The sequence below is a fragment of the Neolamprologus multifasciatus genome, chromosome 12 (assembly GCF_963576455.1).
Source record: "Neolamprologus multifasciatus chromosome 12, fNeoMul1.2, whole genome shotgun sequence".
Taxonomy (NCBI): domain Eukaryota; kingdom Metazoa; phylum Chordata; class Actinopteri; order Cichliformes; family Cichlidae; genus Neolamprologus; species Neolamprologus multifasciatus.
In genome coordinates, this window is record NC_140450.1 from 11316367 (window position 1) to 11334480 (window position 18114).

The window sequence follows — 18114 nt, forward strand, 5'->3', positions numbered from 1 at the left end:
ATCTATAAAAAAAAAAGAAATAGGGAAGAAAATCATGTCATATTTGGTGAAAACGGCATGTGGCTTTATTATAGTACTCTGTTTATATAAGTGTAATTCCACAAACACTAACCTTTCATATTTTTGTTAAAGTTCATGGACTCCAGTAACAAAGAAATGTGGTAAACATACTCTCAGTCCAAGTACCTTAGTGAAAAGTTTTATTCATATTGTTAAAGCCTCGGTAGTGCTGGAAAAAAGGGAGAATAATAACTGTGAAGCTGCTATATTTACTAGAAGTGCACTCTGGAGTCAATGACAATGACCTCTACCTAATGTCCCCTTCGAATGATTGGGTTTGTAAACCCTGAGTTAGGCATGTCAGGCTAACTGGGTACCTCCTGTGTACTTAGGCTGCACGCTCTGACAGACATTTGGTCATATTTATATTTATTTTTGCATTAGCTAAGATTAGGGAGATTGTTAAGATTTGAGTGTAGCTCGATAATTAATTAGAAGAGAGTACTGCTGATCCTGAAAGACAACACGCAGGGTCACTGTTCCTCCTTATACAAAGCGACAGGATTAAAGGTTTAAAACTACAGAAACCACTGGATTTAGAGGTTTTAGTTCTGATTATAGTTACTATTGTGTTTTAAGAAGACAAGCGATTTGTATTTGTCTTATTCTTTCAGGAATTTGATCACTGTATACGCTTTTCGATTAATAATATTTGCCCGGCTGCTCTATTCTGTGTGCGCCTGCTCCGTTGCCATGGTGAGGAGTACTGCAACAAGTGCCGAGACCTCGGCGTCATCAGCGTGCGTGAAAACAATCAACCGATAAACAACAGGGGACAGAGGTAAATAGATTACCGTCTCTTCTTTAGCCTAAATGGAGCTGGTTGCAGCGACGTTAAGATTACCTGCAAGTTATTCGTGACTAAACACGTGCGTGTTTTGTATCTTATCCTGAAGACGTCGAAAGAAAAGGTGTTGAGGAGATAACTTTACAACGAGGTAATTAACATAGCAATAGTTAGCCTTTAGCAAGCCCTGAAACAGAGGAAGAACATGTATTTCCACTACTATATTCTGAAGAATCGCTGTATTCCGATCAACTGAATTAGGTATAGAAGCTGCTCTTCTGTATAGTCTATATGAGTTGGGTTAATTACTTTTTATTAGAAAGGTGCAGGCCAAATTAAATCCAGCAGTCTTACGTGTTTTTAAGTAACATTAGCAAATAATTCACATCACATCGTCTTTTTCAGATGTGTGAGGGACCTTCGTCTATATCTGGGCCAATTCCCCCGGATCCTTCTCTGTTTCCCCAGTACTACAAGCGACCAGCTTCAGGTGGGGTGCAGCCACGTGGTTGTGGTGTAATAATTAATTTAGAGTAATAATTTTTTTTTCACACAATCCTTTATTTACATATTGCAGCATTGAGATATGAGTTGGGGGTTGTGATGGAAGGATGGCAACTTAAATTAAAAGAAAAGTTTATAAGATAGTAATGAGACCTGCTATGATTTGTACTTTGAAGATGGTGGTACTAACAAAAAGACAGGAGGCCAAGTTCGAGGGTGCACAGATGAAGATGTTTGTTTATTAGAAATGAGTCCATCAGAGGGTCAGCTCAAGCTGAATGGTTTGGAGACAAAGTTAAAGAGCCATAGGGTGAGTTGGTCTGGATAAACCAATATTTTTGGTTTATCCAGACCAAATAACCATGAAAATTGGACTTAAGAAAAGAAAACTAAAAAAAATCTATAATTATGATCAAAATTAAATACACAGTGGATTTTTAGTGCATGTCTTCTAGGACAGGAATGGCACTGAAACTAATAAAAACTAAACTGAAATGACACTTTGGATATTAAAATTTCAGTAATTTCAAATAAACTAAAATGGAAAGCTAAATATTTATAATAAATCATAATAAAGGCTTAAAGCTACCCAAAAATACTTAAAAACTGCAACAAATATTAAACTCTAATAATTCTAGCTCAAGTTTATTTTCTTTTTCTCTTCTCCTCAAGCTCGGGGTCGTTTAGAGGGAAACCATGATGGTACTTTGGCCCTGCTTTCAGGGCCTCTTGCTCCAGATCCTGTGTTGTACCCAGGTTGCTACAGTGCTCGTACCCCAGCACAACACCCCCGCATCAGCCCCAATGCTAGCCATATCCTGGAACGAGGTCAGAAAGGGGTTGTAGGGGAATTACTAAAAATAGACAGTATTTCTATCTCTCCTGTTCCAAAACAGAGTAAGTAACTACTAGTTATTAAGATTGAACACTGATGTATTAGCTTTTAGTATTTTTTAGCATCTTATTATAGAAAGCATGAAAATAATGAATTTGAATGATTGCATTTGTTAAAAGAAAATTAAAACAGTCTTTCTTACCCTCAGAACAGCGAGTGATGCATGATTTTGGTAAAGAGAACGTCCATCGACTGCGAGAGATCCAGAAACGCTGCAAAGAGCAGGAGGCTGAGAGAGCACAATCACGCGCTGTTCCAGTTAAAGCTCTTTGGACCGCCTCAAAATACCAGAATGTCCCATCGAGGGTGATGGCTCAGCTGCAGGCAAGAAGCATATCTGTGAAAGATGCCTGTCCGTGAGCACTTCATTTTTCCTCATCAGGTTTCGACCAATCTGTTTCTTTTATGAAGGTTTCCAGTCCAAGTGTTAAGCCACAGTGTCAAAACTTTCTGAAGGCGCATTCCTATGGTGGGTCTGCTTCCCCACAAAGGCCACAGTCCAAAACTTCACGTGTAGCTGAGCAGCGTCGGGCCTCCTGCAACTCTACACAGGACCTGGACTTGCAAGTGAGAATTGCTAAAGTTTCATTGGAAGTTCACATCTACATTTTAAACATGCTTCTAGAGATTGTTTAAATTGCAGTTACAGGTTCAAGGTCAGACAATAGACTTCATAAAACATAATGCCCGGACTGCAGGAAAAACTGTGATTCGGCGGTCCCAGTCACTGACAAACCTCAGAGATAAGCCTGTACCCAGTGCAGTCAAGGGCCAGGTTCCTCAATAGTGAGTGTTATTGAAACCTTCAGTGTCAGTGTGCTTAATGCTCATGATATTTCACCACTAGATACTTTTGAGTTTTCTGACACCCTTGTTTTTTTCTCTGCCCTTTGACGTTGACACTAATATAGCCTTCAGGAAAGGAAGGAGCAGTGGCGTAAAGAGAAAGAAGAAAGGAGGAGGAATACTCCTGATCCTACGGTCCCAACTGGACACACCTTGATGCCTGAGCATGAGAGACAGGAGACTCTAAAGTCCCTAAAAGAGAGTATGATTCCTCCCTTACATTCATACATGTAGATAACTGCCATGGGAATGCCTGTGACCTCTAAAGATACTACACAGTGCTTTTAACTTGGCAGTGTTGTGTGTGTACTGCTTGTACATTAGTCCTGAAATCTAGTGATGGGGTGTGGTGGCTGAGCCTTTGGAGTGTGTGTTGAGAAATTCAGGAAGTCTTTTATGAAGCATGTATCAAGGCTTAGTTGTTGTTGGATCACAATTTTTTTTCTAGTAAAATTCTTTTCTTGGTTTGATTTTTCATCAGTTTGGCCAAACAATCTGGACTATAAATATGGCAAACTAATCCACTGCTGTAGGAAAAAAAAAAGACTGGGCTGTCAGTCTGTTGAAAAGCCTATTATTTCTTCCTCCAGTGCTCAGCCATCCATCATAATAACAGCAGCTTAGTAAGTACAGTAAATAGTACAGAATGAACATCAGTATTTGCCTCACTAATTATGTGTTTCTGACATTGTTTTTTCTTCAGCCCACCGTTCCCTGGTGACCGAGCTGCTCTCCCTGCCTCTCAAAGCTGACAATCTGAGTATTCGCTCACGCCGGGCCCAACTTGACTGTAGGCTTTCTGAAATTGAAGAAGCCATAAAAATTTTCTCCAGGGACAGAGTTTTTGTAAAAATAGATTCCTAACACATGAGTAAAAGGAGGAAAGGAAGTGGCTAAGTAAATGTATTGCTTTATTGAGATTAATTTTCTTTTTTTAGTTGCATTAGGTAACATTACGCTGATTGTTGTGAAATTTTTATTTTTTCAAATGTGATTAAATCATTTTGTAAGCTTATTACAAAATACAAAAAACAAAATATTATTGAAGTGATAAGATTCTTACGTGAAACTTGTCCTTTATACATGCTGCTCACTTGTAGGTAGAAAAGAGAGGCAGATATTGTCCAAACTTACCATTGGAGCATCTTTAGGTGTCATTTGCTGAGATGTCATTTCTTTTGTATGGATGTGCTAATGACTCATGATTGTGACTGCTAATAATTTATAATAAAGAACATTTTTGTGAAGTTGTTGTGTTTGTACTTACATCCTTTTTGTAACGTGGAATATTAAAACCTACCAAACAATACACTACAGCTTTTTTTTAGTTAATTAATTTCATTTCATGAATAAATAGAGAAACACACTAGAACTCAGTAATTTTCGATTGTTCCGATTCACATTTATACTATAATCTAGTAGAAGCAGACGTGAACGCTGTGGCTAACGATGACGTTTTACGCACGCCCCGCCCCCTCTACATTATCGTTCATTGTTTGGCGTGAGAGCTATCCTAAGCTAACCTGCTAGTAGGAGGCTAGCTGGAAATAAAACGAGCTTCAGGCTCTCGTGCCTACATAAACGCCCATATATCTTTCCAGCGTTTATTTGAGAGACTGTCAGATTCAAAATGAGCAAGAGGAAAGCGCCACAGGAGTCCCTAAATGAGGGAATAACAGACTTTCTCGTCGGTACGTTGAGATTGTTGAACTCAGCTAACCGTAGCTAGCATGGAAGTTGGGTTCTGTTATTGAATAAAAATACCCACCGTGCTGGTAAACTAACTTTGCACGAGTAGCGGGTATCAAAATATTTTAAATATGGAGTTGTAGTTCTTGGATCTAGTTATCTGGATTACTTACACGTGTGATTTGGTTCGCTCGCTATCTGCCTTGTCATTTAAATGCCTTCTACCTTCAGCTGAATTGGCAGAAGATTAAACTTGCATGAGGGAAATGTGAAGTCTTGCATTGTCCTAACATTGCCTCTGTTTCCAGAATTGGCCAACTACGAGAAAAATGTCAACAGAGCAATACACAAATACAATGCATACAGGTAAGCTCATAATTATGTGAAAACCTGTCCCAGTCACTGGTCTTCATAAAACAAGCGTTTCAAGTGTATTACATCCACTCAGCCATAAATGATGGTGTTAGTACAACGCCCCCATATTGAAGATTACAGCATTTATATGACTAAGAATAGACTCGTGCTAAAAGAAACATTTTATTGAATTAGAATTTCTTTAAAACACTTAGAGTTAAGAGGAATATCTCTTTTTTTTTTTTTGTTGCTAAAAACTACATTTTTAGTGTGAACCCCACATGATCAGATAAGCAGCACTTCACAGGAAGAACCCCCTTTTAACAGGGGGACCTCCAAAAAGAGAAATAAAAAGGGGGGGGCCTCCATCAGCATGACTAAGAAATGGTTCAAAACTGATACCTTATCCTTATCTGGCCTTGTTGTTATCAAAAAGGAAGTTTTATAGTGGAGAGGGTGACTGTCTCTTCAGTAAAAAACTGGAAGCTGATTCCACTGGAAAGGGGCTGATGGCTGAAATCTTTACAACTTTGTTATTTAGGATCCAGTAAGCCAAGTAAGCCTCCAGTCCGAGAGTGAAGGACTCTGCTGACATAATAGGATACAGTCCAGTCTTTCAGGACTTAAAAGGATTTTAAATTTGATTTTGTATTTAGCAGGGAGCCAATTAAGATAAACTATAATAGGAGAAGTATGATCTAGTGTTCTAGTCCACCAGAAAAGCATCGAGTGCAAGATAAACTTCCTGGATTTATGATTAGGTTTTTGCTGTATGCTGTATCACCGGCTTGGTGTACATGATACATTGTTAATTTAATATACAATACACTAAGTAGAATAGCATTGTCATGTTTACACTTACGATCTAAAAGAAATTAACCTAAAGAAAAAGTGGCCTTATTCAATTTTATATATGTTTTTTGCTAAGACTTATACGGTCCCTTGTTTTCTGTGCTTAGGAAAGCAGCATCTACGATTTCTAAGTACCCTCACAAAATCAAAAATGGAGAAGAGGCCAAGAAACTGGTATGTATGTATATGTTGTCATAGGCAGACTGATAGATAAAAAAAATATATAAATGAAAGAAATATCTTCTTTCTTAACAAAAAAATTGGCATATAGGACAGCAGATTTCTCTTTGCATGTTGTCAAATCAGAGATCATCTTTGATCCTCTCCATGTGCTTTAAAATCTGTGACTTTCACTGTCACAATGACATTGTTAAACCTGGCAGCACCCCCATCATTATTTATCTGGCCTACCACTAATGTGCTCATGCTGCTGTTTATGTGATGGCCTCTGTTGTAGCCTGTTTGTCAACAGCTTCTCTGCACATCTTACATAACCACTGCAGATCACACTGCTGAGCAGCAGCCTCATGATTGTTGTCACATTTCAACAGGATGGTGTTGGAGCTAAAATAGCAGAGAAGATTGATGAGTTTCTGCAAACTGGCAAACTTAGGAAACTGGAAAAGGTGAGTCTAAGAATGTGAGATCACATTACTGATGTCACACTGTAAAAATATTTTTTTTATAGTTATTTTTATGTATATGTACTGAGTTATTACACCGACTGATGCGCTACATTTATATCTTCCAACAGATCCGAAACGATGACACTAGCTCTTCCATCAATTTCCTCACCAGAGTTACTGGAATTGGGTATGTTGTTTGGTTGTTCAGTCTGTACTTATGATAAAAAAAATGATATGTTCATATTCAGAATTAAAATATACCAAGTATATTATTCACTTTCTGTTGTAACATTGTATGTGCTTTATGTTCACTTCAGACCTGCTGCTGCAAGGAAGTTTGTTGAAGAAGGGGTGAAGACTTTAGAAGGTTTGTGTAGCATTTGCCTCAAATTAAAATTGATACATATTTTGTATGGTTAGTATAATTTTTTTTTTTTTTAGCTTAGTGCCGTGAGCAGGCAACCACACGCCAAATGGCTAGAACGCAGCAGGCAAGGTTCAAGCTGAGCTGTGGCCCTTTGCTGCATTTCTTTCCCTCTCTTTCTCTCTAATTTCCTGTCCTCTCTACTTACAATCCAGAAAAAAGGCAAAGACCAAAAAATAAGTAAATATAGAATAAATTTCAATGAGAAGGATTCTTGATTTTGTTTTTTTGTTTGTTTTTTAGATTTGAAAAAGATCGAGCACAAGCTAAACCATCATCAACAGATTGGCCTGAAGTAAGTGTGACTAAATGTTCTCCAGATGTTGTCTTGTAGGTTCTTGGTCATCCAGATCATGGTTGTCTTACGGTTCTTTTAGTTCTAAAATATCTGAGTGAGAGTCGCGTGGTACACAATGCCTGTGACTTTCCATCAAATATTTCAGAACTGAAGAAGACTCTTGGATCTGAAACATCTTCACAAACCTGAAGAAGTCCAGTTGCCTTCTTTTCAGGCACCCAAGATCTCTAAATGTTTGATGTATTTTAAGTATATTGAAAAAATGTTTCAGATATTAAAGTAGTTTTTTGCTGTCTTTAGGTACTTTGAAGAGTTTGAGAAAAGGATTCCAAGAGCTGAAATGGAAAAGATGGAGGTGATCAAGCATTTTTATATTTCTAATATCTTTAAATGCTTTTTTTCATACAGACTGCCCTTACACTGTGATTTCTTGTATTTACCCAGACTCTTATTCTTGGAGAGTTGGAGAAAGTTGATCAAGAATATATTGGAACAATCTGTGGAAGCTACAGGAGAGGTATTCTTATCAAGTTACTGGTCCATGGGTTTTAGGTTGCAATACCACTTCAGCCTTTTTTAATACTGTTCATAACTTCCAGGTGCTGCATCGAGTGGTGATATTGATATTTTGCTGACCCATCCAAACTACACCTCTCAGACTGAGAAGCAGGTAAGACTTAACTCCATCACTCAGTTTAATTACAGGGTGACATGTCTTTTAAATCTTATTGTAAGAGCCAATTAAAGGTTAATTTATTGGTACTTGTAAAATGATTGGAGGAGAGATATGCATGTTTGATGTTGGGAGTGTGATTTCTAGTTGGTTTCAAAGTGTTTTTTTTGTTAAAGGCATAGAATATAGAAGTGCAACATTCTAATGCGCTTTTTAGTATTTTGGGCTTCCGGCACACTGTAATTCCGTAGTTGGGGAGTCGGATAAGCTGGAAGCAACACAGTTTTTTTGACCGAGTCTTGCCATGTAAATGAAAAGTTCCAATAAACATCTTTAACGCAAGAAAAGTACCTGGACTTGCTCGCGTTCAAATGCATGTTGCCGGACTGACTCCTAAAGGTGGTACAGAAGAGTGAAATAGAGACGGAGTGCCGCCACTACATAAGTCAAAAAAACTCGCTTCACCGACATGTGGAGGATCGGGTGCATGGCGCTCGGATGGAAGGGCGCAGCCTAGCGAAATGTAAGATAAAAGGCGCTGCTTAAGGATACTGGCACAGAACCGGATAATTCTTGGGATTATTCTTTAGAAGAAGGTAACAAACTCTCTTATTACTTCGTGCTGTAAGAGGAAAGGACGTCTTTCGGAGGCTCGTTAAGTTTGGTGGAAAACGAAAGTGAAACTTAACTGTGTGCCGTCGTCAACCCCGCTCTCTTTTCTCTCTCTGCCTGTGGGACCGCATGTTGTAAAACAGGATTTGATGCAGTCAGTGTGGAGTTTTTGGCACGTTATGAAGCTGGTGTACACTATGTCTATTAAAAATTCTAAGCAGAAGACAAATAGTGCATGCAACTTGAGCCAATAAACCCCTGCAACTTATAAGATGGCAGATGAAAGAGAGGTGGGAAGAACATGTAAGTTAACAGAGAAGGCTTTGGAAGAAAAATTACAAAGATGTATTGCCTTAAGAAGACGAACATTAGGAACAATCACAGGCAAAATAAAGGAGATAAAGATAATGATGAGTGATGCTCAGAACCTTCAAAATTTGAAAGAAAGGATGGAAAGTGACTTTGCATTGGCTCTGAATGAGTTTCACAGTCACAATAACCAGGTTATGAGCCTTTTGTCTGAAGAAGAAAAAATATTTGACCAGGACAATTGGTTTGAGCCCAAAATGGCAGCAGTAAGAGAGTTTATGAAAACAACAAAGAAATGGATAGCAGAAGATCATAAGCATATGATTCCAAATGAAGCTGAGCAGCAGGAGCACGTTACAGATGACTTGGAAGAAGCTGTTAACCCAGAAGACAGCGCATCACAGGTTGGAGCTAGAAAGGATGCAGTTCATAGCTCGCGTGGGTCTCAAATCAGCCGAGCATCTACAACATCTAGAGTTTCCTCCACTCGTGCTAAACAGGAGGCAGAACACGCAGCCTTGCTGGAACGAGCCGCAGCATTGAAGAAAAAGCAAGAACTTGAGTTGGAGTTGGCCAGGATTAGGCAACATCTTGAGCTTGAAACAGCAAGAGTCAAAGCGGAAAAGGAAGAGTTAGAGTTGGAGACTGCATTAGCAGAAAGTCAAGCAAAATTAAAGGTGCTCAAAGAATATGAAAGATCTGAAGATGGTCTGAGCAGTTATGTGTCAATACAAAGATCGCAAGGTCGAGGAGTTAAAAAGGAAAGAGTTGGCATAATGCTCCCACAACAAGCTGATGTGAGTAGTCACGCTAATTCACAAGTGCAAAACTCACAGGTACCACAACTGTCTCATCCAGTCTCCACTCATGGGCTTAATGCTCACGTTAACAGAAGTGATGATCTATTGTCAGTCATGCAGAAACAGAATGTAATCACTGAGTTACTTGTGAAACAGCAGCAGCTGGCTCAGTTGCCATCGAAGGACATTCCTGTTTTTAAAGGTGATGCACTACAGTATAAGGCCTTCATAAGAGCCTTCGAACATGCAGTAGAGCAAAAGACTGATAACAACCAAGACAAGCTGTATTTTTTGGAACAGTTCACTGCTGGCGAACCACAGGAGCTAATTCGCAGTTGTGTACACATGACTCCTAGCAAAGGTTACCGCGAGGCCAGACGGTTGCTACATAAGCACTATGGAGATGAGCTAAGGATCGCAAGCGCATTCATTGAGAAAGCACTCAAATGGCCGCAAGTGAAAAATGATGATGCAAAGGCATTAAATGCTTATGCTATGTTCCTGACTGGATGTCGCAACACCATGGAGGATGTTGAATTTTTGGAAGAGATGGATAATCCCACCAATCTACGCACAGTGATATCCAAGCTGCCCTACAAAACCAGAGAACGTTGGCGTGTAGAAGCATTTGAACTCCAAGAAAAGAGGGGCAAAAGAGCAAGATTTGCAGATTTGGTGAACTTTATAGACCGCCAGGCTAAAATAGCTATGGATCCACTCTTTGGTAATATCCCAGACTACCGTGCAGTGACAAGTGGAAAGACTGACCAAAGGGAAAAATATCCAGCAAAGAAGGAGTTTCGAGGAAGCAGTTTTGCCACCAACATTTCCGCCAATAACAAAAGACTACAAGAAACAAACGTTAAAACTGAAAATTCAATCAAGACAGTGAGTGCCTTTGAGAAGCCATGTTTGTATTGTCAGCAGCCTCACACTCTTGCTTCTTGTGGCAAGATTAAGAATCAACCACACAAAGAACGTGTGGATTTCTTGAAGTCAAAGGGACTCTGTTTTGGATGTTTGGTTTATGGGCATCTCAGCAAGTTCTGCAAGCGCAGAATGGAATGTAAAGAGTGTTCACTAAAGCACCCAGACATTCTGCACATGGGGAAAAAAGAAAGCTCTGTGGAAACAGAAAGGAAGGATGTTACTGATGGTAATGAGGCACCTTGTGCTCAAGTTCCTGTCAGTCAAGAGACTTGTGGGCTTACAGGGGCCGGAGAAGAGGAGTGTGTGCTCTCTATAGTACCAGTCAAGATCAAATCTAAAATGAGTGATAAATATATAGAGACATATGCCTTTTTGGACCCGGGAAGCACGGCAACATTTTGCACGGCAGATCTACAAAGGAAACTGAATGTTAAAGGAAAGCCTACACGGATACTTCTAAGTACCATGAGTCAAGAAAAACCAGGAGAACAGAAACTCATGAACAGTTTTGTTATATCAGACTTGGAAGTGTGTGGGTTGGAAGATTCCAAGTTCGTTGACTTACCCAAGGTGTTCACTCACACTAGTATACCTGTGAGTAGTGGAAACATACCCAAGCAGTCAGACATCCAGAAGTGGTCTTATCTACATGAAGTGAGGCTACCAGAGATAGAGGCTAATGTAGACCTGCTTATAGGAGCCAACTGTGCAAAGGCAATGGTCTATTGGCGTATCATTAATGGACAAAATGGAGGTCCTTATGCAGTGAAGACCACCATTGGTTGGGTGGTGAATGGACCCATGAGAAAAGAACTAAATGACTCAGAAAACAAAGAACCACATTTCTCAGTAAGCCGAATCTCCTTAGTGGAAGTTGAGAAGCTACTGGTCCAACAGTATAACATCGATTTTTCAGAACGTAATTATGATGACAAAGAGGAAATGTCACAGGAAGACAAACAGTTTCTACGAGCAGTAGAAAAGACAACCATCTTCGAAAATGGACACTATAACATTGGATTGCCACTTAAGAATGAGAATCTTCAAATGCCAAACAACCGTTGTGTTGCGGAGCAGCGGATAGCATGTTTGTTCAGGAAGTTTAAGAAGAATCCTCAGTTTTTTGAAGATTATAAGTGCTTCATGGAAAACATCATCACCAAGGGCTATGCAGTTCCAGTGCCAGACCACCAGTTGAGCCGTGACGACAACAGAGTGTTCTATATACCACACCATGGGGTGTATCACCCGAAGAAGAGAAAGTTGCGAGTCGTGTTCGACTGTACGGCTTCATACCAGGATATGTCTCTAAACAAGGAGTTACTGCAGGGACCGGATCTGACTAACACACTGGTGGGTGTTCTTTTAAGATTCCGTGAAAAGCCAGTAGCACTGATGGCAGACATTGAATCAATGTTTTACCAAGTCAATGTACCAGAAAAGGATGCTGATCTTCTTCGTTTTCTCTGGTGGCCAGATGGCAAGCTGGATGAGCCCATGAAGGAATATAGGATGATGGTGCACCTCTTCGGAGCTACTTCCTCACCGAGTGTCGCCTCATATGCGCTAAGAAGAACGGCAGAAGATCACAAGGAAGAAGCATCTCCAGAAGCTGTTCAGACAGTCCTGTGCAACTTCTACGTAGATGACTGTCTGAAAAGTGTAGCTACAGAAGAGGCTGCAGTGAAATTAGTCAGTGATCTTCGTGCTCTGTGTACCAGCGGAGGGTTTACATTAACAAAATGGACAAGTAACAGTAGAAAAGTGCTGATGTCAATTCCTGAAGAACACAGAGCCAACGAGGTGAAAGATCTGGATCTTAGGCATGACACTTTGCCAGTTGAGAGAACTCTAGGTGTACAGTGGAACACAGAAACAGATACCTTCACTTACACTATAAGGTTGCAAGACAAGCCAATGACCAGAAGAGGCATTTTGTCAGTCATTAATTCAATTTATGACCCTCTTGGCTTTCTAGCACCAGTCATCTTGCCTGCAAAACTTTTGTTGAAAGATCTCTGTAAAGAGCAGCATGGTTGGGACAAGGAGATCAATGAAAAGCATGCAAAAATTTGGAAAAAATGGAAAGAAGACGTTGTACTCCTCTCCAACTTCCATGTGAGTAGATGCCTAGAGCCTACAGGTTTCGGATGCACTGTTGTTGCGCAGTTGCACCATTTTTCCGATGCTTCAGATTACGCATATGGAACTGTCTCTTACCTGTTGATGGAAAATAGACAAGGCAAGAGACATTGTGCCTTTCTCATTGGGAAATCAAGAGTTTCTCCGCTCAAGCAAGTCACAATTCCTAGGCTTGAGCTGACTGCAGCAGTGATTTCAGTGAGGATGGACAGATTACTGCGACAAGAACTTCAAGTTCCTCTGCAACAATCAGTCTTCTGGACGGACAGCACAACTGTGCTTAGATACATTGATAGCGAAACATCTCGCTTCAAAACATTTGTTGCAAATAGAGTTTCACTGATTCGAGAAGCAACCAAGCCATCACAATGGAAGTATGTGACATCGGCAGAAAATCCTGCAGATCAAGCAAGCAGAGGCTTAAAGGCTAAAGATCTGTTGGAAGGAGGTTCATGGATTCACGGGCCGAACTATCTTCTAGATAAAAACGAATGGCCAGAACAGCCAGTAAGAAAGAAGGAAAACCTTCAAAATGATCCAGAAGTCAAGACTTCAGCAACGGTTAATATACTGAAAGTTGGGGAAGGCATGGAACCAATGAAACGTGTGATTGACTACTATTCGGACTGGAATAAACTGAAAAGAGCAGTAGCCTGGATAATGAAGCTAAGGAAGGTGCTGTGGATGTTAAAAGAAGAAAGACAACAGTACTCAAAAATAGTCCAGAAGAATGAAAATGATCCTGAAAAGCAAAAGTTAAAGTTGCAAGTGCACATGGAGACATTTAAATCTGCAATGGGAAAGAAAGCGCTTGCTTTGGAGGAGCTTGAGGCTGCAGAATCAGTAATTGTTCGTTTCAGCCAGAAACAACATCATGGAGAGGAGATCAAAATCCTACAGAGGGGAGGACAGCTCAGTTGTAGCAGCCAGCTGTTCAAATTAGACCCAGTTCTTCGAGATGGGATGCTGAGAGTTGGCGGCAGACTCAATAAATCAGGCTTGCCAGAAAGTGCTAAACAACCAGCAATTCTTTCTAAACACAGCAAAATCTCTGAAATCATTTTGAGAGACATCCATCAACGAACTGGTCACTGCGGTCGCAATTATGTGCTGGCACAATTGCGATGCAGATATTGGATTCCTCAAGCCAATTCGGCAATTAGAAAGATAATCAGCAAATGTCAAACTTGCCGTAGGATTTCTGGAAGGGTTGGTGAACAGAAGATGGCAGACTTACCTGAAGACCGTCTTCTACCAGACAAACCTCCGTTTACAAACACTGGTGTCGACTACTTTGGCCCATTTGATGTCAAGCGGGGCCGGGGTACTGTCAAAAGATATGGTGTCATGTTTACCTGCCTCACTCTCAGAGCTGTACATATTGAAGTTGCAGACAGTCTTGACACAGACTCCTGTATCAATGCGATTCGCCGTTTCATCTGCAGAAGAGGTCAAGTTACCATCATGAGGTCAGATAATGGCACAAACTTTGTGGCAGCGGAAAGGGAGTTGAGGGAAGCCATTCAAAGACTGGATAACGACAAAATAGAAAGAGTCCTACAACCAAAAGGTATAAAGTGGATTTTTAACAGCCCAGCTGCTTCACATCAAGGTGGAGTTTGGGAGAGACAAATTCGAACAGTGCGTCGAATTCTCAGCGCTCTCTTGAAGGAACAAGTGCCAAATGAAGATTGTCTTCATACGATAATGTGTGAGATTGAAAGCATCATTAATGGCAGACCTCTCACAAGTGTCTCAGAAGACATAAATGACGTTGAAGCTTTAACGCCGAGCCATCTGCTGCTGCTTAAGTCACAGCCCCTCATGCCTCCAGGTGTCTTCAACAAAAATGATGCATACACCAGAAGAAGATGGAGACAGGTTCAATATCTAGCAGATTTGTTTTGGACTAGATGGACTCGTGAATATCTTCCACTTCTGCAAGAGCGCCAGAAGTGGCTGAAACCGAGAAGAAACTTCATGGTCGGAGATCTTGTGCTGCTGGTGGACAGTTCTTCTCCACGCAACTCCTGGCTCATGGGGAGAGTGGTTGAGACGTTGCCAGACTCAAGTGGAACAGTCCGAAGATTGAAAGTAAAAACTAAAAGCAACATCCTGGAAAGACCCGTTAACAAGTTGTGTCTTCTGGAGGAGGCTTCATCCAAGCGATGAAGAGAAAGAATGTTTGTTCATGGACATTACAATTAGGTTGGCTCTTAATGATTAATGTGTAAGTTAGTAATTGTTTAGTTCTCCCACTTAACCAATTAGGGGCCGGATGATGTAAGAGCCAATTAAAGGTTAATTTATTGGTACTTGTAAAATGATTGGAGGAGAGATATGCATGTTTGATGTTGGGAGTGTGATTTCTAGTTGGTTTCAAAGTGTTTTTTTTGTTAAAGGCATAGAATATAGAAGTGCAACATTCTAATGCGCTTTTTAGTATTTTGGGCTTCCGGCACACTGTAATTCCGTAGTTGGGGAGTCGGATAAGCTGGAAGCAACACAGTTTTTTTGACCGAGTCTTGCCATGTAAATGAAAAGTTCCAATAAACATCTTTAACGCAAGAAAAGTACCTGGACTTGCTCGCGTTCAAATGCATGTTGCCGGACTGACTCCTAAAGGTGGTACAGAAGAGTGAAATAGAGACGGAGTGCCGCCACTACACTTATTTTTTCTTCTGTTTCTGTGTTGCAGCCAAAGCTCCTTCATGCTGTGGTTGAGCATTTGGAGTCCATCGGGTTTGTGACTGACACACTGTCCAAAGGAGACACCAAGTTCATGGTGAGGCATCTTGTTTATTTTCTGTCTTACTGAAGGAGGTATGAGTTTGATGTACTGATTTGTAATGTAGTTAGTACTGTAACTGCACCCAGTCGCTGTAGCGCATGACTGTGGTCATGATGTTCTGGATCTTGTTTTTCTAGGGAGTCTGCCAGCTGCAGCAGAATGATGAGGATGAGGAGGAATACCTTCACAGACGTATTGACATTAGGTGCCCTTCTTTAAATTGGTCATTTACATTTGAAACATTTATATAGGCTCATGGGATTCATTTTGTTGCTTCAGGATTCTTTGTCAAGATTATGTGTAATCATAATTAAGCACTATACTCTTATGTTTAATTTTGTGTATTTATGGGATCTATTTGTGATGCTGTAATTAAAACATTGCCAGTACTGTTTTTCAAGTACCTGGCATTCCCAATTATTCAGCACAGACAGTAAAGAGGCAACCCTATTTTTGTATTTGATATTTTAACATGTAGTTTGTTCCTGCTCACCGACAGTCTTTTATTTATTCTCAAAGGTTAATTCCCAAGGATCAGTACTACTGTGGAGTTTTGTATTTTACTGGCAGTGACATCTTCAACAAAAATATGAGGACCCACGCACTGGAGAAGGGCTTCACTCTCAATGAGTACACTATACGACCACTGGGGGTCACTGGTGAGTGTTAGTTCCAAAAAAAGAAAAAAACAACAACAACGACTAAAACAACAGGAAAAAAAAACTGAATTTCCTGAACTCTTCTCTAGCTCTGAGCAACATATATATCATTCATCACCAGCCAGTGATTCATACTATAAGCTTTTAACATGAGCTGTTTTCCTTTGTGCTTCTGTTGTAGGTATGGCAGGGGAGCCTCTGTTGGTGGATAGTGAGAAAGACATCTTTGATTACATCCAGTACAAATACAGAGAGCCGAAGGATCGCAGCGAGTGAAGCAAAGGACAGCTTTACAGTTAGATCTGGAATTAAAGCCACAATTCTCTTAAAAGAAAAGAACTAAAAAAAATAAATGTTTCCTGGTGTGTTACTCTTTTCCCTGCTTAGCCATGACATTTATAGAAAGTAATGTGAAACCATTTTAATTTGTTTTCATTTTCTTCCCCAGTCATGATATTGTGATATAAACGTGACAATGCTTTGAAAGAAAAAATTACCTGAGGTTTAATTCTTCACAGTCAAGCATTCGCATTAGTTTTTAAACAGATTTTTAAAATCATGTTCAGTAGTAATTTATTGTGTCTTATTTTACCTCATATGTACCTTTAATTTTTGATAAGCCAAAAAAAAGGATAATGACCTGTAAGAAGTAATTACTGTTGACTGGGTCCTGTTACATTTGTTCAACATCACAAACGATGAAGACTGTGGTCATCAGAGCATTCTCCTCGACAATGGTGCTCTTTAACACTTTGCTTTAGTTGTGCAAGGTTTTTAAATTATAGTTTTTTATATATTATTGTATTTTTGTTTTCTACTTTGGGCAGGCCAATTGGAAATTATAAGGGAACATGCAAGGAATTTATGATTCACAGGCTAGGCTGGTTATTTACAAATACAACTGGTTTGGGACAAAATTGGCATTGAAATCTTCTGACAAATTAGTTGTTTTGGTGGGGTTTTCGTTTGTATATTTGTTTTACTCCATTGCTGTGTGACTGCACTGGTAGAGTTGAGTAATCTATTTTGTGTGAAACAAATCTATGTAGTGAAGGTTACCACAATCACATCTTCAACGCTTTGTTTTTGAAAGGGGATAGACTAAAGATGCAAAACTTGAATATTTGAATTAAGATGAAACTTGACAACTTAACAATATTTTTTACATGTTTACGCAAACGTGTCAGAAACGTGTTTAAGAAAAAAAGGATCTGTAAGGTTAATGCAAATTGTTCATTTTCTGTATGTATGAGTGTAGTAAATGCAATACAAAAACCATATTTGTATTTTTATTTATTTATATTTATTATAACATTTAAAATCTGTAATGTAAATCACTAGGTAATAGTTCATATACCATATTCATGTCATAACCCTTGGGATATAAGCTGAAGGCCATATTTTCAACGATTATGGTTTGTTTACTGCTGGCAACTTTTTCCACGTACGTTGCATTTACCAAAAACTGTTTTTATGGGCTATTTTTGTTCGTTTGTTTTTTCCCCTTGTTTGTCTGTTTTGTTTTATTTTTATTTTGTAGGTTTTTAGTTGAATTATGTTAGGTTAATGTAAATATGAGTGAATAATTTAGAGATATATTATTTTTCTTATGCTACTCTGGCATTAAAAATAATTATGTCGTAACGACGATAAGACGACTAGAAAGACGTTTCAAGTACTCTGGCATTACGTTTTTTGGTTTGTTTTTTATTTCTCTTACAAAACAATTAATTTAAACGACAGAAAAATACATTTTTTTTTAACTTAATTGTGAATTTTATTGTAAAAGAGGTAAATTAATTGGTCGTAAATCCTGATAGTGGTATAAGTTATTTACAACGATTGCCACGGCAACAGCAGCAA

The 18114-nt window shown here is 39.4% G+C and overlaps 2 protein-coding genes across 5 annotated transcripts; both read left to right on the top strand.

Annotated features, from left to right (window-relative positions):
* Positions 1 to 607: 607 nt before the first annotated feature.
* On the top strand, positions 608 to 4332 carry enkd1 (enkurin domain containing 1). Of its 4 annotated transcripts, XM_085180953.1 has the most exons (9): positions 609 to 841; positions 957 to 998; positions 1253 to 1337; positions 2024 to 2248; positions 2395 to 2570; positions 2658 to 2813; positions 2890 to 3032; positions 3158 to 3294; positions 3796 to 4332. In XM_085180953.1, the coding sequence occupies exons 3-9, from the start codon at positions 1253 to 1255 to the stop codon at positions 3954 to 3956; spliced, it is 1083 nt and encodes a 360-aa protein (XP_085037079.1). In that variant the 5' UTR covers positions 609 to 841; positions 957 to 998; the 3' UTR covers positions 3957 to 4332. The 4 variants fall into 4 exon arrangements, with proteins under 4 accessions (XP_085037081.1, XP_085037080.1, XP_085037079.1 ...); XM_085180955.1 differs by having other exon boundaries at positions 608 to 998; positions 2024 to 2179; XM_085180954.1 differs by lacking the exon at positions 957 to 998 and having other exon boundaries at positions 608 to 841.
* A 233-nt stretch (positions 4333 to 4565) lies between these two features.
* polb (polymerase (DNA directed), beta) lies at positions 4566 to 17529 on the top strand. The gene is made up of 14 exons (XM_085180959.1): positions 4566 to 4783; positions 5090 to 5147; positions 6095 to 6161; positions 6539 to 6613; positions 6742 to 6800; positions 6931 to 6980; positions 7281 to 7332; positions 7636 to 7690; positions 7780 to 7852; positions 7935 to 8005; positions 15500 to 15586; positions 15730 to 15797; positions 16112 to 16251; positions 16433 to 17529. Exons 1-14 carry the CDS (start codon positions 4723 to 4725, stop codon positions 16525 to 16527), a joined length of 1011 nt encoding a protein of 336 aa, XP_085037085.1. The 5' UTR covers positions 4566 to 4722; the 3' UTR covers positions 16528 to 17529.
* The last annotated feature ends 585 nt before the right edge of the window (positions 17530 to 18114 follow it).